Raw genomic sequence first — 22453 nt, 5'->3', positions numbered from 1 at the left:
CACACACCTACACACACACACCTACACACACACGCCTACACACACACGCCTACACACACACACACACCTACACACACACACCTACACACACACACCTACACACACACACCTACACACACACACCTACACACACACACCTACACACACACACCTACACACACACACACCTACACACACACACCTACACACACACACCTACACACACACACCTACACACACACACCTACACACACACACACCTACACACACACACACCTACACACACACACACCCCTACACACACACACCTACACACACACACACACCTACACACACACACACACCTACACACACACACACCTACACACCTACACACACACACACCTACACACACACACACACCTACACACACACACACACCTACACACACACACACACCTACACACACACACACACACACCTACACACACACACACCTACACACACACCTACAAAAACACCTACACACACACACCTTTCCTTTAAAAGGCTATGTACACCTTCGCTCTAAAATTAATCTTCATTGTTCATTTGCTTTCTAAATACCCTTCATTAAAATGTACTTCCCTTTTGCTGCAGTAGTCTGTGTAACTCCTTAACATAGCTGGTTGACACACACACACACACACACACACACACACACACACACACACACACCTACACACACCTACACACCTACACACACACACACACCTACACACACACACCTACACACACACACACCTACACACACACACACCTACACACACACACACACACCTACACACACACACACCTACACACACACCTACACACACACCTACACACACACCTACACACACACACACACACACACACACACACACCTACACACCTACACACACACACCTACACACACACACCTACACACACCTACACACACACACACCTACACACACACACCTACACACCTACACACACACACCTACACACACACACCTACACACACACACCTACACACACACACCTACACACACACACCTACACACACACACCTACACACACACACCTACACACACACACCTACACACACACACCTACACACACACACCTACACACACACACCTACACACACACACACACCTACACACACACACCTACACACACACACCTACACACACACACCTACACACACACACCTACACACACCTACACACACACACCTACACACACACACCTACACACACACACCTACACACACACACCTACACACACACACCTACACACACACACCTACACACACACACCTACACACACACACCTACACACACACACCTACACACACACACCTACACACACACACCTACACACACACACCTACACACACACACCTACACACACACACACCTACACACACACACACCTACACACACACACACCTACACACACACACACCTACACACACACACACCTACACACACACACACCTACACACACCTACACACACACACACACCTACACACACACACCTACACACACACACACCTACACACACCTACACACACACACACACCTACACACACACACCTACACACACCTACACACACACACACACCTACACACACACACCTACACACACACACACACACACACACACACCTACACACACACACACACACACACACACACACACACACCTACACACACACACACACCTACACACACACACCTACACACACACCTACAAAAACACCTACACACACACACCTACACACACACCTACACACACCAGCATTAGTCAGCACCAGAGAGAAGAGATCCCTCATGGGCTGTAGAAGGGGATGAAGCTGTGCTGATATATGAGAGCTAGTGTAGGCAGCAGCATCCTGGACACACAGATCTTACATCCAGGATGCATTACTGGGAGAGACACGTCCTCATAAGGAAAGTCTGAAACTAGTAGAAGGTTGCAAATTGCTTATCAAGGGGTCTGAAAATGAATTAAGGAAAAAAGATTGCAACCTGAAACTTAGTGCAACTTTTTTAACTCAAGATAACCCCTCTTGTATGTAAAATAATTTCCATGTCAACGCATTTAAGTTCAAAATTTCTATTCTCATTAATTTCATAATATATCTTTATAACAGTCCAACATTTTCTGGTGCAGCGCTCCAAATTTCCTGCATAGGCGTTAATGATGAAGTAGAATAACTTCTGGCTGCCTTCTGCCACCACTTGTGGAGCTTAGCAGCAAATTGCATCCTGTTTCATTATTCAATGTATTATCAGTATGCAGTAGGCATATAAGCTCCCTCTAGTGGTGGTTGCAGACAGCCAGAATTTTAATTATTAACTTTGTCTCTGCAAGGGATTTGGAGCTCGATTTTAGAAAACCAAAGTGCAGATTACTATTAAGTTTTTTGTTTTTTTAAAGAAATTAATGGCACATCATTTTCAACCTATTTAGAATTTTCGTTTTTAAAAAGGGAATATCATTCAAAAGGTAAATTTTAGTGAATCAGAACAGCTAAAGTTTAGTAAAAAAAAATTCTTAGGGATATTATCATTTTCTGGGATTACTGCTCTGATGGCCATTTTTCCATATTGAGTGAAAATCAAATGTAATTTATAAGCAAAAATACAATAAAGTTTGATATAACCTTTAGTGTGGGCATAGCCGTAACCTAGTATTAGGAATTTATTCTTCTTATTATTGTGTTAATCCGTTTTTTTGTATTTCAGGTGTGTGAGACCTATCCGAAAGACCTGTATGTACCAGTTACTGCTAGTAAGCCCATCATTGTCGGGAGCTCAAAGTTCAGAAGTAAAGGCAGGTTTCCAGTGCTGTCCTATTATCACCCGGAGACCCAGGTATCTTCATCTTCTTCCATAATAAATTATTTTGAAATCTACAAACCTAATGTTAATGACTTGAGGGGGTTGACTGGGGGGGGGTAAGAATATTTATCTGTCTTCAATGTGCTGTAAGGCTTTAAAGTGAATGTTTAAACCTTAAATACCACTTGTTCTATGCTTATTCATTTTCCTAATACATCTTTTGAATGGTCAGAGTTTTCTTCTTTTTGATACTGAGTTCCAAATCCCCTGCATAGACAGAGTTAAAATTCTGGCTGCCCGCAGCCACCACTAGAGGGAGTGCAGGAGCTTATACATTAAAGGGGTTGTCCCATAATCAATATTTTTTTTAGCTATCCACAGGATAGGCGATAAACATCTGGTCGGTGGGGGTCCGACCACTAGGACCCCCACCGATCTTGAGAACAAGCTTACCTAGCTGTCCCTTTGCGCCCCATATGAATGAGGCGGTACTGCGCATGCTCGGCCACCGCTCTATAAATTTTTTTTTAAATCTCCGGCAGCCCCATAGACCGTTAATAGAGTGTTGGCTGAGTATGCGCAGTTTCGCTGCATTCATACGTTGCGCATAAGCCCGTTCTCGAGATCGGTGGGGGTCCCGCAACTGATCAGATATTTATCACCTATCCTGTGAATAGGTGATGGAAATCAATTATGGAAAACCCTTTTAAACCATATGCAGTAGATGAGGTAGGTGAAAGATAAAATAATAGGTAGAGTTGAATGATAAGACTCTATACAAGGGATTTGGAGTTCTGTATCAGAAAAACTGAGCAGCGACCACTATAAAGATATCTTAAGAAAATAATCAGCGCAAAATTATGAACCTAAAGAAATGGGCGGGAGAATGTTTTTAAAAGGTCTTTGCCAGTCCTAATATATTCCTTTCATGGTGTTTTGAGGTGGACATTCCCTTTAAAGTGTCCCTTCAGATCTGACATCAGGCGTGGGGGGGCGCAGGGTGCACTCTGTGCGGTACAGTCGCCGAGGCGGCCAGCTGACACCCGGAGAGTCTCGTGCATGGGTTCTATTAATTTAGAGAAGGACCTGTGAATGTCAGAGCCAGCAAAAAATAAAGTACAGGACGCGTAACTTTTAATTCTCATAGAAAACAATGACAATAAGGAGAAAAAAATAAAAGGTTAAATAAATTTAGCAAAACGACTTTCATAGATTATCTACCAGCGCAGTGAACAATCCCTTCATTTGTTACCATTGGATTACGTGGCAAGAAACCACATCTATGAGAATTAGAAATTGTGTATAAAAGGGGTTTAACCACCACAGTATTTTATGACTTGTCAATAGAACTAAAACCAGCCCATTGTCAGGAACGCTGGGGGTCGTAGTGGGCCCCCACTGATCATGGGAATATTTTAGTTCTTGCCGCTGGTGGAGAGCGGGCCTTGTGTGCGCAGCCGCTCTTCAATGCAATGATTTAGAGTTGCGGAAAGTCAATCATTTATTATTTCCAAAAATGAAAGACAAATCTTATGTTTAGGCCATCATGCACTCCTTTTAGAAGGGTTATCTGAAACGCGCGTTGGGGTGTTCTGACAGTGTTGTGGCAGTGGAATGGCTCATGGTGGGTTTTTGTATGCGTATCTTGAGGTCTTAGTGATTTTTCTTTTCCATGACTGTTACCATACATTCTTTGTGGTCATACTCTAGGCATTTGCTGTGGTGATTGATATAAGTACATTTATACTCAGGATACATACTTTATAGTCTATGATAAGGTATGCATAATACTACCATTGTTTGCCCTGCCTTATATTCAACACTGTCTATTCTCTTTGTACTGTCTGTACATTGTTTTTATGGGTGGTAATTTTTAAAGTGTCTTGATCAACTGTGTTGTTTGTTTTCAATAAAGTCATTTTGTATTTTTCTAAGATACGTTTGATTTGGTCTTATTATAGCATGTAGGGATAACTTTTTGGTGTTTTTATCTGTCTGTCTGTCTATCTGTCTATCCATCTATCCTCATGTCTATCCATCTATCCTCATGTCTATCCATCTATCTATCTGTCTATCCATCTATCCTCATGTCTATCCATCTATCCTCATGTCTATCCATCTATCCTCATGTCTATCCATCTATCCTCATGTCTATCCATCTATCCTCATGTCTATCCATCTATCCTCATGTCTATCCATCTATCCTCATGTCTATCCATCTATCCTCATGTCTATCCATCTATCCTCATGTCTATCCATCTATCCTCATGTCTATCCATCTATCCTCATGTCTATCCATCTATCCTCATGTCTATCCATCTATCCTCATGTCTATCCATCTATCCTCATGTCTATCCATCTATCCTCATGTCTATCCATCTATCCTCATGTCTATCCCTCTATCCTCATGTCTATCCCTCTATCCTCATGTCTATCCATCCTTCCATCCTTCCGAAATACCTTAAATCCGACCAATCAGTTTCTGGGAGGCATCCAGCTGGAGGAACCTTCCTTCGATGCTCTGACTTCAATAGAAGAACATGTAAACTGAACCCTGCTTATTGAGCTATTCCTCCCTTGTAATAGTGGAGTGTATTAGAAGGAAATTAACATTTTCTGTGTTTGCAAGATTTCAAAAAGAGTATTTGTTTCTCAAGCCTGCAGAAAGTCATGCACACTGGCAGATAGCGGTTCCTTTCCGTTTACTTGTAGATTTCATGTTCCTTTTAGAGAAGTGAGCACTGTGCTTTCAGTTCTAATGTGGTCAGATAATTACTCCCAATCTATATGTGTAAACTTTGGCTTATTTCAGTCCTCAGGCTGTGTGTATATATATATATATATATATACAGTGAAGGAAATAAGTATTTGATCCCTTGCTGATTTTGTAAGTTTGCCCACTGTCAAAGTCATGAATAGTCTAGAATTTTTAGGCTATGTTAATTTTACCAGTGAAAGATAGATTATATATATAAAAAAAAAACAAAACAGAAAATCACATAGTCAAAATTATATATATTTATTTGCATTGTGCACAGAGAAATAAGTATTTGATCCCTTTGGCAAACAAGACTTAATACTTGGTGGCAAAACCCTTGTTGGCAAGCACAGCAGTCAGACGTTTTTTGTAGTTGATGATGAGGTTTGCACACATGTTAGATGGAATTTTGGCCCACTCCTCTTTGCAGATCATCTGTAAATCATTAAGATTTCGAGGCTGTCGCTTGGCAACTCGGATCTTCAGCTCCCTCCATAAGTGTTCTTTGGGTCATAGGCAGCATTTCTCTTCCTCCAAACACGGCGAGTTGAGTTAATGCCAAAGAGCTCAATTTTAGTCTCATCTGACCACAGCACCTTCTCCCAATCACTCTCCGAATCATCCAGATGTTCATTTGCAAACTTCAGACGGGCCTGTACATGTGCCTTCTTGAGCAGGGGGAGCTTGCGGGCACTGCAGGATTTTAATCCATTACGGCGTAATGTGTTACCAATGGTTTTCTTGGTGACTGTGGTCCCAGCTGCCTTGAGATCATTAACAAGTTCCCCCCGTGTAGTTTTCGGCTGAGCTCTCACCTTCCTCAGGATCAAGGATACCCCACGAGGTGAGATTTTGCATGGAGCCCCAGATCGATGTCGATTGACAGTCATTTTGTATGTCTTCCATTTTCCTACTATTGCACCAACAGTTGTCTCCTTCTCACCCAGCGTCTTACTTATGGTTTTGTAGCCTATTCCAGCCAGGTCTATGATCTTGTCCCTGACATCCTTAGAAAGCTCTTTGGTCTTACCCATGTTGTAGAAGTTAGGCCTCATTTACACGAGCGTGTGCGTTTTGCGCGCGCAAAAAACGCAGTGTTTTGCGTGCGCAAAAGGCACTTGACAGCTCCGTGTGTCATCCGTGTATGATGCGCGGCTGCGTGATATTCGCGCAGCCGCCATCATAGAGATGAGGCTAGTCGACGTCAGTCACTATCCATGGTGCTGAAAGAGTTAACTGATCGGCAGTAACTCTTTCAGCACCCTCGACAGTGCATTCCGATCACCATATCGAGTAACCTGTTTAAAAAAAAAGAGGTTCGTACTTACCGAGAACTTCCCGGCCGTTGCCTTGGTGACGCGTCCTTGGTGACGCGCCTCTCTTGACATCTGGCCCCACCTCCCTGGATGACGCGGCAGTCCATGTGACCACTGCAGCCTGTGCTTGGCTTGTGATTGGCTGCAGCTGTCACTTGGACTGAATTGTCATCCCGGGAGGTCAGACTGGAGGAAGAAGCCGGGAGTTATCGGTAAGTCAGAACTTTTTTTTTTTTTTACACGTTCACGTATATTGGAATTGGAAGTCACTGTCCAGGCTGCTGAACCAGTTTAACTCTTTCAGCACCCTGCACAGTGATTGTCTCCTGCCGGGTTCGGTCAAAACGAGTTTGGCCGAACCCGGTAAAGTTCGGTTCGCTCATGTCTAAGACACTCCGTTCGGATGTTTATAAACAGAAAAGCACGTGGTGCTTTTCTGTTTACATTCAGTTTGACAGCTCTTGCGCGAATCACGCAGTTCGCACGGAAGTGCTTCCGTGCGACCTTCGTGGTTTTCACGCACCCATTGACTTCAATGGGTGCGTGATGCGCGAAAAACGCACGATTATAGAACATGTCTTGAGTTTTACGCAACGCACTCGCGCTGCGCAAAATTCACGCATCGTCTGCACTGCCCCATAGAGTAATATAGGTGCGTACGACACGCGTGAAAAGCATGCGCGTCGCACGCGCGTATATTACGCTCGTGTAAATGAGGTCTTAGAGTCAGACTGATTCATTGAGTCTGTGGACAGGAGTCTTTTATACAGGTGACCATGTAAGAGCTGTCTTTAATGCAGGCACCAAGTTGATTTGGAGCGTGTAACTGGTCTGGAGGAGGCTGAACTCTTAATGGTTGGTAGGGGATCAAATACTTATTTCTCTGTGCACAATGCAAATAAATATATATAATTTTGACAATGTGATTTTCAGTTTTTTTTTTTTATATAATCTATCTCTCACTGGTAAAATTAACCTAGCCTAAAAATTCTAGACTGTTCATGTCTTTGACAGTGGGCAAACTTACAAAATCAGCAAGGGATCAAATACTTATTTCCTTCACTGTATGTATATATATATATATATATATATATATATATGTGGTAAATCGCTTGATTATTTTTCTTCTCTGTAGGTGACCATTTGCAGGTGTAGTCAGCCCTTGTCTGGTTTTAGTGCAAGATGTCTGGAAGATGAGCATATGCTGCAGTCAGTTAGTAAAGCTAATCCTGTTTGGCGGACCATGTATGTAATGGATACTAGGCCGAAGGTGAGTGCATGTCGTCTCCATATTTACTATTGTGCACATCATGTCCTCTATTTCATGAGAACATATTTTGTCAATTTACAGTTGAATGCCATGGCAAACAGAGCGGCAGGCAAAGGCTACGAGAACGCAGACAATTATTCTAACATCAAGTTCCAGTTTGTCGGTATTGAGAATATTCACGTGATGAGATCGAGTTTGCAGAAACTTATGGAAGGTACGTGATGCAGTCTTTTCTGGTATAATGTGATCCGTTTTTATACATACTGCACTATAATGTATTCGGGGTGAAATAAAAAGTGGAATTCACTGGTTTATTAACCCCTTCAGTAGCAGGAGCGACTCCCATATTTAAATTTTATTGCATATCGTTCGGTTACCCCCGCCAATCCTAAGAACAAACTAACCAATGTCCCTCGGCTGAGCGTGCATGCGTTCTACATGGGGAGAAGTGAGAAAGCTGCTGTCAGACTCCTCTAGCAGCGGCTTATCTCCAAACAAACATATGGATCGGGCAAGTTGAAATTCATCAGTCCAATCCTTCTCTCCCCCGACATCTGCTGCCGGGAGAAAGCGATGCCGCCATACACTTTAGATGGTTGTCCGGTCCATCAAAATGAGTGGGTTCGGCCAAACTACATCTAATGTGTATGACCAGCACACGGATCGATCTGTATATCTTTGAATATGCCATCATTTGCTATGGTAAGAAGAACCATTTAAAATTATGCGTAAATTATTTTCAAATCCTTTCCTTTACGACTGCTGCTGCAAATTTTTATTTCATTTATAAAATGTCTTTTTTTATTGCCTATTGTCAGTAGAACCAAATATATATATATATATCTTTTTGGCTTCGTTATTTGAAAAAGGGGAAAAACACTTCAAATTTTCTTTTGGTAAATTTAAAAAAAAAAAAAAAATCTATTCATTCACAGCTAATCCGGTGCTCCCCAAATGTAATGGGTTAGTCTGGGCACCGGAAGTAAGAGTTTATACAGCTAATTGTTGAATGTTGTGTTTCATCCACTAGATGGCGGTGTACATCACTTGTTACTTTATGCTGATAAGAGAGCACAGGCATCAGAACTATATAAAATAATCAGGGATATTGATAGGGTGATGGCTTTGTTATAATGATATAATCTACACCTACTTAAAAATTGCTTTTAAAGTCATGCAATGCGACCCATATTGTCAAATATTCTCCTTTTTCTAAGGTAGATAGATATATATATATATTAGATATGAGGTATTTAAGATGTTGGGTAACTTTTTATAAATACATTACTTTTCTTGTACTGATCCTGCGTTACAGTCTGTATTATAGTGCGGAGCTGCGTTCACAATTCTGCTGGTTGTCATTGGAAACAGTTAACAAGCTTGTTGTCAGACACACCCCTAAGCAGCCCCTTGAAGTAGTAAAGTCCCACAATAGCCGTGTTGCCCAGTGGTGATTATTGATTATTCTGTTTTTTTGATCTGGTATCACATACTTCTCCCTTCTATATTGTTCACATGTTTGTATTATTCTCTTTTTTTTTAAAATTAGTTTGTGGGTCAAAGAACTTATCTGTAAACGACTTTTTAAGTGGCCTGGAAAACTGTGGATGGCTGCGTCACATCAAAGCCGTGCTGGATGCTTCGGTCTGGTTAGCCAGGGTAAGATAAACCAACACTCTCATACATTGCTTAGTACTTGATGTTAATAAAGCTAAATCACTGTATGATTAAATCTTGTGCAACTTTCTAATTAACTTATATTATCAGTTCTTCAACATGATCTCTGCTTGCGATCAGTGAATGCAAACATTCAGTATTTCATTTCAGTGGCTCATCCAGAGTTAAAAGGAAGACTCTGTGGAATCGTTGCGAAAATCCGCAGCAATTTACATTACAATACATGTGGATGGGATTTATAAAACCCTATCCACATGTAGACCAAAGAAATCTGTGCGGGATTGGGGGCATGCTGCAGATTTTCTGTTCCGCAGCATGTCAATTTTGTTGCGGATTTTCACTGCCGATTTCACTCTTTGCAATGCATAGGGTGAAATCTGCTGCAAACATTACGCCAGAAAAAGTCACAAGTGTTCAGTCTCTGAAAGTAAGCAAGAATGTTTCCATTCTAAAACAGCAAGCAGAGATCTCAAAAATATATTCGAAAGTTGCATAACTTCAGTTATATAAATCCCATTACTTGTAGATGGCTCATAACACAATACACTGGCTCTGAATGTTTCTAGTCACACTAGTGACGATGATGTCCTCGTATACCCACGTGATCGCTGAGGCCGGTGCTTGGCTGCAGCGATCACGTGGGTGTACGGGCATGTCATCACTGCAGCTATGCCAATACAACGGGAAGATCAATTTTTTTTTAAATAACTTGGAAAACCCCTTTAAAGGGTTTAAAGGAGGCCTATGTACCCGTGTATAAGGCCGGGCTGAGAAGAGTGAATATTACCAGGCTGATAGCTAGGACACTGGGCACACAGGTGCGGGAACGAACGGAGCGGCGGCGCTGGAATGATGGGGGTCTGTGAGTTGAGAAATGTTTGTTTTTGTTTTTTTCATCTCTTCTACATTGGGCAATTTTTTAAATAACTCGGAAAAGCCCTTTAAGGACGCGGCCTATTTTGGCCTTTAGAACGCAGCAATTTCTTTCGTTTTTCGAATGTCGCATTCCAAAAGCCATAACTTTTTTAGTTTTTCCATTGGGCTTGCTTTTTGTAGGGTAAATTATATTTTTCAATCTCTCCTTTCTGGAGTATATGTCATTTATTATATAATTATATAATGTTTTTATTTCTTCCATTATTTTTTTTTCGCTTTTATTATTATAAACGGCATTTAACCTTTTTCCTCAGCTCAGTACAATTACGGCAATACCAAATTTGTTTTGTTTTACTACTTTTTCACAAGAAAAAAATACCTTTTTTCAGTATTATTTATGTTTATATCACTTTGTATTATTATCGTCCGTCGACTGAGGACTTTTTTTTTTTGCGGGATGAGTTGGTATTTTCATTAGCACCATTTTGGAATACATACAGCTTTTTTAACGCTTTTTATTCCCTTTTTTTGTATTATGGAATGAGCAAAAGATTAGCCATTCTTGAATTGTAATTTTTTACGCCGTTCACCGTGCGAGTTTAAGAACGTGTTTATTTTAGCGTTTGAGTCGTTACAGATGCGGCAAAACGAAAAAAAATGACGTGTACTATGTTTGCTATATATTTATTTACATAACAAAGCATTTTTTTTATTGTGAAAAAGGTGTTCTTTATTTCATTAATATATTTACAATTTTATTTCCCTTTCTTGTTTTAGATTTTTTTCTTTTTTAATTCCAATAGGTGGCTTGACCATGCGAAAACTTGATCGCTCATATAATGCACTGCAATATGTCTATATTCTAGTGTATTATGCCTGTCACCGTAATGCTGATAGACATCCTATAGTGCCCTGGCCGGGTCAGCATTAACTATGGCATCTAAGGGGTTAAATGTCCGGGAAAGAAGTTATCTCCAAATCGGGCATTCGAGTGCAATATCGGCTGTATAATACGGCCGGCACCAGCAAGTGCAAATACGAAAAACGTTTACACCATCTCACAGCCGCTGTATACTTTCCAGGATGTAAATGTACGTCATGGGATGGCGAGGGGTTAAGCAGTAGAAACTCCCATCTATCCCTTATCTCTTATATAAATCATTCAGAATATCCACAAAAATCGGATTAACATTAGAAAAGGGCGGTGTAATGTACAAAGATTAATGGCCATCGGATATGATTTTTTTTAAATCATCGATAGTTCGTCTCCGATGTATTGCATTGTCATAATTTAGCCCCCTTAAAGAATATGATGAAAAAATACTATATAGTAATGTCCCCTAAGGACGCCTGGAAATAATAAGAAGTAACCTATATCCAGTGAGCAGTGTGTGCCTGTCAAATGCAGAGGTATCTGAGGCTGTAATGTGAAAGGAGATGGATTCCAGCTTTTTCATGACAGGCGGAGTAACCAGGGATTTGGAATACTCTTTAGTATGTATGCCGATACTGAGGGAGGAATGTGATGGCTGTTCACTGGTGTCAAGCTGGGGCTGCGCTCCTCCCTGCCTGGAATTACAATTAGGGAAAGAATGCAAGTGCTCGCCTGCAAAACTCTTCTCCCTAAACCGACCTGTCCGCCAGATATCCGTAATATAAATCCAGCGACAATAATAACTAGAAAAGGTCATAGGACTCGGAAGTCTCTATATGATCAAATACAATTCATCTCATGTATACATTTCTATAGATATTTTGTTGCTCTCTCACACTTTTGGAAACTTTTTTTTATTGAAGACATTGCAATCCTTGAGCGACACGTTAACATTAAACATTTTAATGTTTACAAAGTGTCTGAAATATGCAGCAGCTGCGAGCAACAATTACAAGGGGTTCGTACGCATTTTTAAAACAAGTCTGCGCCATTTTAAAAATCTAATTTTTTTTTTATCCAAGAGATTTTTTGTAAGCAGGACCGCTCTGTTTATCAACGCTTCCCACCAACCATGGAAAACATATCATTAGTCTCTGCTATGGACTAGTCTCTATTAGTCTCTGGTATTTTATAGGATATGTACCCCTTTTGCAATTTTATTTTTAATTCAAAAATTGTTCCGTTTTGTGTATACAACTCCTATGCGGACCTTTGTGTCTCCATGGTGACAGACTCCAAACAAACCCTGGCTAGTCTGATTCTGCAGTCATCTTTTACTCTCTTCCATATGTCCCCTATTGATAACATTAAGAAGCGGATGAAAAGGAGTAAAACGTGATCAGACTACATAGGATTTGTTTGTAGTCTGTAACCATGGAGACACATAGGTGTGCTTAGGATCTGTTGCCACAAAATAGTAAAAAAAATATAATTAAGTAACTTTTTAAACAGTCTTCATTATCAGACTTCATTCATGCAGCATACCCTAAAAACAAAAAGATTTATGGCCTAATTTTGTGAACATCCAAAAATCAATTTTCCTTTTTAAATGGCTCGTATGCCGTGAATAACGGCTGTGACCAAACCTATAACAAAAACAGCTGTTCTTAACACCTAAAAATTTTGGAGAGTGGATGTGGTTTTAGTCACGGCTGGCCAACATATTTATAAATGTCTCCATTGTAAGCAGTAGAGACATTTTCATGACTTTTTATCATTTTTGAAGTTATTTTTATTTTTTTAAATAAATTCTTTATAATTGAAAAAAAAACAAACACAAGGTAGAACAAGCTTCAAAAAAGACTTGTCTCACATTTTATGGAACAATCTATGACTAGAAAGGTTGCTCTGATTCTCATTTCTACACAATAGAAAAAAATAATCAGCCATCAATTACATTGCTGTTCCTTCTCATTTCAATCTTTGTTCTTTTAATGGACAGAGGTTGTTCTGTGAAATAATTACCCACAAGGGTCGTACATAGAGGTAATGGGGCTCTATAACAAAGATGAAAATGGGGACTACCTCCAGCTGCCACACACCTAACCAAATGGGAAAGGGGGACTTAGTTCTTGTTTCCCCTCATTTCCTTTTCATCATCCTTGGGTTAGTTCCTAGCTGACGTTAAAGGGCGTAAGGATAGGGAATCCCATCACCGATTCTCACCACCCATTAAAACAAGGGATGTTGCTAACATGGACTGGGCCCCCTTTCTTGCCTAATGGTATGTAAACCCTTGAATACTCTTGAATGTGCTTATATTTAGCGAAATCCAATTCTTTGTCTTCAGGCTATACATGATGAGAAGACCAGCGTGCTAGTACATTGTTCTGATGGCTGGGACCGCACATCTCAAGTCTGTTCACTCGGATCTTTATTGCTTGATCCATTTTACAGAACCATCAAAGGATTCATGGTAAGTTCAACACCACCTTATTATATGATATGTTCCCTGGGAAAAAATGACAATGATACACAGGATAGTACATAGGATATGAAGACTGCAATTAGTGAATATTACAGGTATGTAAAATTCTATAAAGGATATGGGTCAAGAAAACGGAAAGAATTATTAAAGAGACAAACTATTTAGGTGGTTATTTACATTATTGTTTTTGGCTCAATGGCTGAGAATTAGGTCCTACATGGGATGATGTGCAGAACTTCTCAACCACAATAGCCTATTAGTGCAATAGATTTCTCAATAGGATAGAAAGTATCAGTTTCTCATAGGAAAGGTTGGGATCAGTTATCTGTGGTACTAGGATATGTTTGGCAATGTGTCTACTCGTGTAGAGTCGGGTAGGTACATGGTCAGGCACTTGAGCGTTTATGAGCTACCCAAGCGTAAAATCGTCAATACACATAAGGTAGGTGTTGGTCAAATACTCATTTGGATGATGGCAATCTCCTCCGACCTCTCCATAAACATGCAAGCTCAGCCTAGAGTGGGGTAGAAAGAGACAACAAGACATTCTTTTTTTTCCCGCCCAGACATCTGCTGTCAGGAGTACCCCATACACATTAGATTGACGGCCGATCCTACTAACTTTAATCTAATGTGTATGGGCAGCTTAAAACGATTGTTCCATCAAGTCAATCGCCAATCCATATGCCCTATTTGGGCATATGGACATCATAGAGGGGGTTCCCCACATGGTCCTCCCTCTATGTGCCGGAACGGAGAGACCCCGTCTTTGTATTACATGGATGACCGTTGTTCTATCTTTTTTGCAGTCTTAAAGGGTTTTTCCAATCCTAAGAAATTTACTTCAGTGGGAGAAGGCTGTAATACTGTGAACCGCTTCCACATGTGTGTTAGCGATTCACAGTGTGCGCAGTAAAGGAAATGAAGGGGAAGGCCCCTTTTAAAACAGCTGATCGGCGGGGGTGCTGGGAACCCAACTGATGAGATATTGATGGCCTATCCTGAGAATAGTCCATCAATTTCTTAGGACAGGAAAAGCCCTTTAATTCATAAATTACACCATCGAAGTCCTACCATGAAAAGGACATTTCATGTCTCTTCATAAATTTGGAGTATCTTTGGCTGTCCAATATGCACTATAATTTAATCCAATTTCTGGCGTAAATTATAGTAAATCTGATGTATTGATGGTCGCCTTGCTCACCCCCGCAAAGAGTTACAAATGTTTGTGAAAATTCGACGTGTACCAAAATTTTCGACTTTTTAATGCCCGATAGCTAGCGTAAGTTGTTTAATAAATCCCACCCCTTGTCTCGCATTGTCCTCATGCTGTGCTTTCAAAGCTGATCTGTCAGGTCTCCTATGATACCCTATCTGAGTGCAGCAGATTGACAGCTCTTCCTGTATAGAAACTCATACCGGAAAAGCTGTCAATCACTATGTGTGGGCGAGGAAAGTAGGACTCACAGGCTTTCTCGGAGTCCTGGCAGCATTTTGACATCTCTCTACGTATCAATACTGAATTAAATCATAGAAAACGATTTATCCCCGAGAACGTCTCCCCCTCTTTCATGCACTTACCTCAGATAGGAGACCTGACAGATCACAGTGTAAGGTTTTGGGGTACTTGGATGTAATTTATTTCAGTAGGTGGCACTTGGCTTAGTACAACTGACATAGACAATGGTGTAGTAACATTGAATTGCACTTCCAGCCTGTCGTATTGTCCTGTGGTCTTGACCTTGACCAGAACAAGAGAGAAAAAACAGCTTGAGAACGCCCAGTGTTTACCCAATAAGCTACTATTAGTATAGTAATAGTATTATTGGGTATTACTACTATCCATTATCTGTCAATGGCTTCCACACTGCAGCTCTGCAGGACTAGTCTCATGAACTGTATCCATTAAAATCTTCCACTTCTCTCCAGGTTTTAATTGAGAAAGACTGGATATCATTTGGGCACAAGTTTGCAGACAGGTGAATATTGTTAATATTGTTCTCCAATTTTAGGTCTTATTTAATGTGTCATGAAAAGTTCTACCATTTTCTAGTATAGTTCTGTATTTTAGTTATTTAACATTTTCAAAATCTCTGTTTTCTGTCACTGAAAAACCTGATCATATCCAACTAACACCGGTACACCGCTCATTACACTAAAAGGTTGTCTGCTTTGGACCATCCCTGCTTGTTAGAAGGATCCCTTTAAAAATAAGTTGATCACCGGGTGTCCCAGGGACCTCCAGCAGCAATCTGCTGTAATTTGTGGGGGGACGGACTGCGAAACAAATGTTTCATTGTAGCATCACCACATGGGAAATGAAGAATTACATAGCACCCATGGCCGTCAGGGTAATGCACAGACATGACTGGTCCCCGAGAGGGAGCAAGACGCTCTTCATAGCCACTGTTTATTGATGGACTACCAAACAAAGAAAAACTTCTACAGGTCGTCTGTCAGTTGTCAAATGAAAGAATGTGGCCAAATAATTATCAAAAATCAGGGAAGACTGAAATCGGCTGACATTTATCTTATGCCTAGAGCCAATTCTAAAATACGTAATTAAAAAAAAAAAAAAATGGAAGCTCTGCGCCATCAAAATACAGATTTACGTTTTAGCAGAGAAGTAATTGCTGCTTTTTCAGTGTTTGAGAGGTGATAAGGAGTCTGAGCCAGTTTCCCCAGTTGAGAGACTGGACTGATGTGCTGCATGTATCTCTTCTGCTAATGGTTACTCTTAATCCTGCTGGGATTTCCTGCTCGGAGAGAGGCAGACAGAGCTGCTTTATTCAGTATTTGGACACAGATCTATTATTAAAATGTGCAGAGAACGACGTGTACTGAAATACTGATGAAATAAATAAGTAAAACCTGATGATTTTGTAATCCTTAAAGACTCTATCACTAGTTTATTAATGCCCTATCTCCTAACTAATCTAATAGGCACTTTGCTGCTGATAATAACTACAGTGTGATTTTTTTTTTTTTTTCTTCAAGAAACATTTATTATTTACAAAGTTACGAGCATTTTACTAATTTGGCTATATTTACAAATTAGGAGGTGACTCTTTCTTTTCACTCTGGGCGGTGTAATGTTTTCTGTATGACGCTGTCCAATCAGCTTACAGCTTCTCCCCCTTCCTTGCCCAGCAACACAGAGTGATCATATAGTACATGGCTTCTATTCCCGACTGTATTCAACTGGTGATATCTCCGATTGTGTCACAGCTAGAACTGCGATCCTGGTGTCCTATGAAAGACTAGAATCTTCTCTTTCATATGCCACCAGAACCACAGCTGGAGATATGGCTATTTGAAGTGATCCCCCTTCTCCAGCCTCAGTCTCTCACACTGTCTGAAGCAGCTTCATGCTGATTGGACAGCGTCACAGGCTGTGAGGCAGCTCCACCTCAGGAGAATCGCTGCTGTTGACACCCACTCGTTTAGTATAGGCTCATTTGCATATTTAGAAAAAAGCTCATAACTTTTAAAATAATAAAAGTTTTGGGACATAATTTTCACTGGCATTATCAGTGTGACGGCGTATATTAGATTAGCTAGGAGATGGGGCACTACTAAACTAGTGACCGATGATATTTAAAAATAGCTCCCCATGCACAATATATGAAGGATTGTTTTTTGTTTCTTTTCTCCTGGTTTTGTGTTTACAGCCCCTTTTTTATACTTAAGCTAAAACATCATGTAGTCCAAAGGAACGGCTAATCCAACATTCTGCTGGTCCAGAAGATGCTGTGAGCTTACAGAATATTAGAGTTTTAGGTTTGAACTGGAAGTAAATAGCTTGGGCCACAACCAATATGACCATCATTACTGCTCCTCGGGGGTTGTCCCTCAGCTTTTCCTGTTAGAATAGCAAATCTTCCTAATTCCACATACATTATGTATCCCGTATTGTGTTATAACTAGGCAGATCTGCTTTTCAGAGGGAGTCTAGGTAAGTTGGAAGGCAACCCCTTTAGAAGCTATTAGTTATATATTGGTTGGCGCCTTCCTTTACCAGAAGATGTAACCAAGAAATGGCTGAAAGGATTTATATTTGCTTGTGATTGTTTTTTAGTTTTTTAGGGGTTGTGTTCTTTGAATAAGTTTATTACCTCAAAACTGATTAAAACAAACCACATTTTACTTTATTTCCTGCATTGATGTTCTGCTGATAGTTGTCTTGTGAAATGAAGAAATGTGAATTTGGTTCTAGGTGCGGACAGTTAGACAGTGAATCTAAGGAGATCTCCCCGGTGTTCACACAGTTTTTGGAGTGTGTCTGGCATCTCACCGAGCAATTCCCTCTGGCCTTTGAGTACAATGAAGCGTTTCTACTTCAAATACATGAGCATGTACATTCCTGTCAGTTTGGAAACTTTATTGGAAAGTGTGAAAAGGAGCGAGAAGAACTAAGGTTAGTGATCTTTCCTGATGGGAAAAGAAATGTACTAAGGCTGATTTTTTTTTTTTTTTTTTTTAGTATATTTACAGATGTAGCAGAGCTGATCTCGTCACTGAGCTGTTTATTTTATGCAATGTGATAACTTTGATTTAAAATTACTGAGTTGGTCTTCCTGCAATTCGTTCATCTTCTTCTGCTCTCCACTGCTGAAAACTGGCCCGCCCTGAAGGCCTAAATCTCGTCTGAGATAGCGCACATGCGCCCATCGTGTGTGGTCCAATACCCTTCCCTGCTTCGCCCCCGGGTTTCAAATCTAGTTACGGCGTATGCGCCACTATGATATCCCGTTGTGCGCACGCACCAGAACAGGACATCGATGCGCAAGCGCGTTATTTCGTATGTGCTAGGGGGAGGCAAGGAGCTGTCAATCAAAGTAAGGAGGCAGGGTTCACTCAAATGCTTGAGGAATGAAGATATGACTCTTTTCGAATGAAGATATAACTTATGTTACTAACTACTGATGAGCAGACGCATAATTGTCACACAGTAGTTAGTGATGGTTGTTTCTGTATCCCCTCTGTGGAGTACCTGTTTGGTACAGTCCATAAATCAGGAAGTGCAGATGCTGACTCAGGTCAGAGTGAGGTCACATGACCCAACCAAAGAGAAGAACTATATATATATTGGGGGAGGGGGGTTCCTAATTATAGAAAAAAACAACAGAGTGCTTCTTTAAATTTAGGGCTCATGTATGGACCCTGAATTACTGAACTCTGTGTGCCGCCATAATACTCTTCTGAGTCATTCACTGCATTGTCTGACTTATTTTACCCATTGTAATGGCTAATATAGCTTTGCAATTCATTCTGTAAGTTCATCAAAGACAATTGGCTTGCCTAAAGAGGCTCTGTCACCAGATTTTGCAACCCCTATCTGCTATTGCAGCAGATAGGCGCTGCAATGTAGATTACAGTAACGTTTTTATTTTTAAAAAACAAGCATTTTTGGCCAAGTTATGACCATTTTTGTAGTTATGCAAATGAGGCTTGCAAAAGTCCAAGTGGGCGTGTTTAAAGTAAAAGTCCAACTGGGCGTGTATTATGTGTGTTACATCGGGGCGTGTTTACTACTTTTACTAGCTGGGCGTTCTGACGAGAAGTATCATCCACTTCTGTTCGTTAACGCCCAGCTTCTGGCAGTGCAGACACAGCCGTGTTCTCCAGAGATCACGCTGTGTCGTCACTCACTTCCTGCCCCAGGTCCTGCATCGTGTCGGACGAGCGAGGACACATCGGCACCAGAGGCTACAGTTGATTCTGCAGCAGCATCAGCATTTGCAGGTAAGTCGATGTAGCTACTTACCTGCAAACGCTGATGATGCTGCAGAATCATCTGTAGCCTCTGGTGCCGATGTGTCCTCGCTCGTCTGACACGATGCAAGACCTGTGAGTGACGACACAGCGTGATCCCTCGAGAACACGGCTGTGTCTGCACTGCCAGAAGCTGGGCGTTGTGAAGAGAAGTGGATGATACTTCTCATCAGAACGCCCAGCTAGTAAAAGTAGTAAACACTCCCCGTAGTACGCACATAATACACGCCCAGTTGTACTTTTACTTTTCAACACGCCCAGTTGTACTTTAGAAAGCCTCATTTGCATAAATACAAAAATGGTCATAACTTGGCCAAAATTGCTCGTTTTTTAAAAATAAAAACGTTACTGTAATCTACATTGCAGCGCCGATCTGCTGCAATAGCAGATAGGGGTTGCACAATCTGGTGACAGAGCCTCTTTCAGCTGTGCTTACACAATTACGAAGGTTTCTCTAATAATGATAAGAATAATTATTAGGTGGGTTTGTCAATAGGACCTGGAGTAAGGATTCGGGCACACATTACGGCTGCTGTAGATTCCAAAGGCAAATGACGAAATCCATCTTTGATACCACAAATCACTAAGATTTTTACAGGTTTTAAACATGTTTTACTTGATTGTGTCTCCGAAATTGTGCACGCCATAAACTTTGGGGAGATTTACTAAGGTACATCTGACAGAATTCTATTGTGGCACTCTACACTATCTTGTGCCAAATCTATATTGTATTTTTAGATACTATTATGCCTACTTTGATCATTTTGAAAGGTGTTGAGAGAAAAGGGCATAGCGGCCACATGCACACGACCGTAATTTTTATCCGCAACTACGGATCTGAAATTGCGGACTCATTAATTTCTATCGCCCACGGACACGTTACCGTATATTTACGGGTGTGCCTCCGGGCTGTAGAAATGACTCGCAGAAAATAGGACATGTCCTATTTTTTGCATTTACGGGCTGTGCTCTTATAGTTTTTGATTTGGGTGATACTCCGCGGCCCGTCTGTGCAGTATTTACTGACTGTAAATACTGCACGGTCGTGTGCATGAGGCCTAAGAGGAGACTAAAAAGTACCACTTTATTAAACACATGCACCATTTTTTGGTGTAAAATATTAGTACACTGTATATCTAAGGGAGCGATTCCCTCCAGAGACGTTTATGACATGTCTACAGGATATAATCCTCAGAAAAAGTATGGTTGAACAGCCGCACACGTCTCCCAAATTTCAATCAATATGTTCTTTTATTGGTCAAACATCCAGTAAAAAAATGGCAACGTTTTGACCCGTGACAGGTGGAGGGTCTTTCTCATATCTACAGGATATGTCAGATAGATGCGGGTCCCACCTCTGGGACCTGCACCTATTTCTAGAACGGGGCCCCCTAAACCCTGTTCTACTTTCTTCTGCTCTCGCTGCTTCCCGGCCACTTCCTGACTATATTGTCGGGAGTTACGAAAACAGCGTAGCCCGCTGAGCTAGGCTGTTTCCGTAAGTCCCATAGTAGTGAATGGCCATTACGGAAGCAGCGTAGCATGAGAGCTACGCCGTGTCTGTAACTACTGTTCAGTGTGTACTATTCATAGTGTTGTGGTCTTCCGTGATACCATTGATTTTTGATCGTAAATCCATTGTGTTTCTTGTGTGTGAAGATAAGGCTTCTACAAAATTTCTGAGGACTTTGTCTATATAAATCCCCACGTTTTGCATAAGTCCCCCTATCACTAAAACTATTGGACGACCCTTGAGAGGGGTGATCACCTTGTGTATCTTTGGGAGGGCATAGAAGGTTGGAGTTTGAGGTTTCTTAATTGCCATAAATCTATATTCATTTATTTTATACTAATAAAATAACTGCCTTGGACAGGTGGGAGGATAGATACCGTATTTTTCAGACTATAAGGCGCTGTTTTTAGCAAGAATAAATCTTGCTAAAAAGTCCCTGCGTCTTATAGTCCGCAGTCAAGGGATCCGGCATCGCCGGGCCCCATGACCGCTTCATTACTTAACCCCTTCCCGACCCATGACGTGCCGGCACATCATGGAGCTGGAGGAGGGTGATGTATGGAGCGGGCTCACGCGCTGAGCCCACTCCATACACTGCAGGTGTCCGCTTCTGACACGCTGCTATAACGGCCAGGAACAGCAATTTCGCTGTTCCTGGCAGTTTAAAGGGGTTGTGCCATAAAACGCATGTATCCCCTATCCACAGGATAGGGGATACATGTGTGATCGATAAGGAGAACGGGGATCGAAAGTTACCAAGAGCGCTGCACGAAAAGCTGTGACTTCCGCGTTCTGTGTCCAGCAGCTTCATAGAGATCAATGGGATTCTTCTGCGCATGCGCGAGCTGCTCTCCATTGATCTCTATGGAGCTGCGGAACAGATAAGCCAGACACAGAACCCGGAAGTCCAGGCTTCTCATGTAGCGCTTTGGATGACTTTCGGTCCCCTGTTCTCCTTATCGCTGGGGGTCCCAGCGCTCGGACCCCCAGTGATCTCACATGTAGCCCCTATTCTGTGGATGTGTTTTATGGCAAACCCCTTTAACTAGTTAAATGCCGTGGTCAATAGCGACTGCGGCATTTATAGGGGTT

General features: G+C 41.3%; 1 protein-coding gene across 2 annotated transcripts in view; it reads left to right on the top strand.

The window, feature by feature from the left end:
• MTMR6 (myotubularin related protein 6) overlaps positions 1 to 22453 on the top strand; it is a 58104-nt gene that overhangs the window by 18724 nt on the left and 16927 nt on the right. Inside the window, exons 5-11 of one of the 2 annotated variants that reach the window (XM_075851655.1) lie at positions 2719 to 2847; positions 8024 to 8158; positions 8240 to 8372; positions 9708 to 9817; positions 13936 to 14061; positions 16003 to 16052; positions 18290 to 18490. In XM_075851655.1, coding sequence (XP_075707770.1) covers positions 2719 to 2847; positions 8024 to 8158; positions 8240 to 8372; positions 9708 to 9817; positions 13936 to 14061; positions 16003 to 16052; positions 18290 to 18490 — 884 coding nt within the window. Of the gene's footprint in view, positions 1 to 2718; positions 2848 to 8023; positions 8373 to 9707; positions 9818 to 13935; positions 14062 to 16002; positions 16053 to 18289; positions 18491 to 22453 lie in introns of both variants that reach the window. The other variant, XM_075851654.1, reaches the window with a different exon arrangement.

The sequence above is a fragment of the Rhinoderma darwinii genome, chromosome 2, assembly GCF_050947455.1.
Source record: "Rhinoderma darwinii isolate aRhiDar2 chromosome 2, aRhiDar2.hap1, whole genome shotgun sequence".
NCBI lineage: Eukaryota > Metazoa > Chordata > Amphibia > Anura > Rhinodermatidae > Rhinoderma > Rhinoderma darwinii.
The sequence above is the reverse complement of the archived record's forward strand: the minus strand, read 5'-3'. Positions and strand labels throughout refer to the sequence as shown.